Below are 1,859 nucleotides of genomic sequence, written 5' to 3'. Positions count from 1 at the left end.
CTGGGAGGACCCCCCTGGTCGCACTCGTTTTTGTTGGCTAGCACCGCCCGCCAGCCGGCAGACAACAGCAGGGAGGATGTTGTTTTGCTGCAGCAATCCTTTTCTACAGAGGAGGGTCCTCTCCTTCTAGAGCAGCAGGGGAGGACGTCCCCCCGGATGAGGGCATCAGATCCCCGGGCTCCTCCTCTGTCTCTCCTCCTGTGACCATGGGTCGTCCAGCGCGAGGTGTGGTCCTCATGTCCTCCGGGGCCCCTTTTCTGCTACGTCCTGATGAACGCCCCCCAGGAGATGACAGGATGCTGTGGAAGGAGAAGAGAGAAGATGCTGAGCTTCATTACCCGGCAATCCTCTACGAGCTCCGGCGGCTGATGAGGGATCGAGAGACCACCCACCATATGGTCATTTTTCTTTAGTTTCTAAAAATATATTTTTATTTTTATCAAAGAGGAAGGGAGAAGAGGAAAGAGAGAGAGAGAGAGAGAGAGAGAGAGAGAGAGAGAGAGAAAGAGAGAGAGAGAATCATGGATCGGCTGCATCCTGCACACCCCCCACTGGGGAGGATCAAGCCTGAAACCTGGGCACGTGCCCTTGACCGGAATCGAACCTGAGACCCTTCAGTCCACAGGCTGATGCTCTATCCAGTGAACCAAACCGGCCAGGGCTTTTCCATTGATTTTGAGAGAGAGAGAGAGAGAGAGAGAGAGAGAGAGAGAGAGGAACATGAACATGAATATGAGAGAGACACATCGATCGGTTGCCTCCCACAGGCTCCCCGACCAGGGCTGGGGATCAAACCTGCAACCCAGGTGTGTGCTCTTGCCTGGGAATCGAACCGTTGGACCCACAGTGCTTGGGACTGGCGCCCTAACCACTGTGCAGCACCGGCCAGGGCTCGTTGGGGGTTTGATCTGCACGCCTCCAGGGAATGCCAGGGCGTCTATGGGAAGCCTGGCCCGCGGACAGTGCCTGGTGGCAGGAGATAAGTGAGGCTCCTTGGAGCTTGTGTGCAAGTCATTCCCCCGGGGGCACAGCTCCGGTCTGATAAGTCTCAATTAGGAAAGGCCGGGCAGGCGGGGGGAGGGAGGGGAGGGCGCTTCTTCCTCATCACGTCCATCCATCCATCTGTCCAGTGTCCCTGCTCCAGCCCCTCACGGCTTCCCTCCTGGGCTGCGGAGTCAGAACGGGCATAGGAGCCATGTCCCCGTCTCGGTCTGCCCTCTTCTGTCTCGGTGAGTCCGGAGGGTGGACCTGGGAGACGCTGAGGGGTGGGCAGTGGGTACCAGGCAGGTAACTGTTTGAAAGCAGCACGCGCGATGGATTTCAGAGCAAGAGGCGAGCTGTGGGTGGGACCCAGGGGGGTGATGTGTCTGAATTTTCCTAGTCTATTCACTGCCCGGGCAGGACAGGAACAGAACATGCTTCGTGTTGGCTTAAACGTTCTCCCACTGCAACATCTTAAAAAAAAAAAATCCAGCCCTGGCTGGTTTGGCTCAGTGCATAGAGCTTTGGCCTGCGGACTGAAAGGTCCTGGGTTCGATTCCAGTCAAGGGCACATGCCTGGGTTGCGGGCTCAATCCCCAGTGGGGGACATGCAGGAGGCAGCCAATCAATGATTCTCTCTCATCGTTGATGTTTCTATCTCTCTCTCCCTCTCCCTTCCTCTCTGAAATCAATAAAAATGTATCTATATATAAAAAAATCCTCACATACCTGGGGTGCAGGTTCGATCCCCAACCCCGGTCTGGACGTGTATGGGAGGCAACCAATCGATGTGTCTTTCTCACATGGATGTTTCTCTCTCTCTCTCTCTCTCTCTCTCTCTCTCTCTCCCTCTTTTCCTCCCTCCCTTCCTCTCTCTC

General features: G+C 55.7%; 1 protein-coding gene across 1 annotated transcript in view; it reads left to right on the top strand.

The window, feature by feature from the left end:
- The first annotated feature begins 1,195 nt into the window (after positions 1-1,195).
- Positions 1,196-1,859, top strand: part of GP6 (glycoprotein VI platelet) — a 7,413-nt gene continuing 6,749 nt past the window's right edge. The window contains exon 1 of the mRNA XM_023746454.1: positions 1,196-1,229. Coding sequence (XP_023602222.1) covers positions 1,196-1,229 — 34 coding nt within the window. The remainder of the gene's footprint in view (positions 1,230-1,859) is intronic.

Source organism: Myotis lucifugus, unplaced genomic scaffold (genome assembly GCF_000147115.1).
Source record: "Myotis lucifugus unplaced genomic scaffold, Myoluc2.0 scaffold_680, whole genome shotgun sequence".
Taxonomy (NCBI): domain Eukaryota; kingdom Metazoa; phylum Chordata; class Mammalia; order Chiroptera; family Vespertilionidae; genus Myotis; species Myotis lucifugus.
Note: the sequence above shows the minus strand (reverse complement) of the source record. Positions and strands in the feature narration are given on the sequence as shown.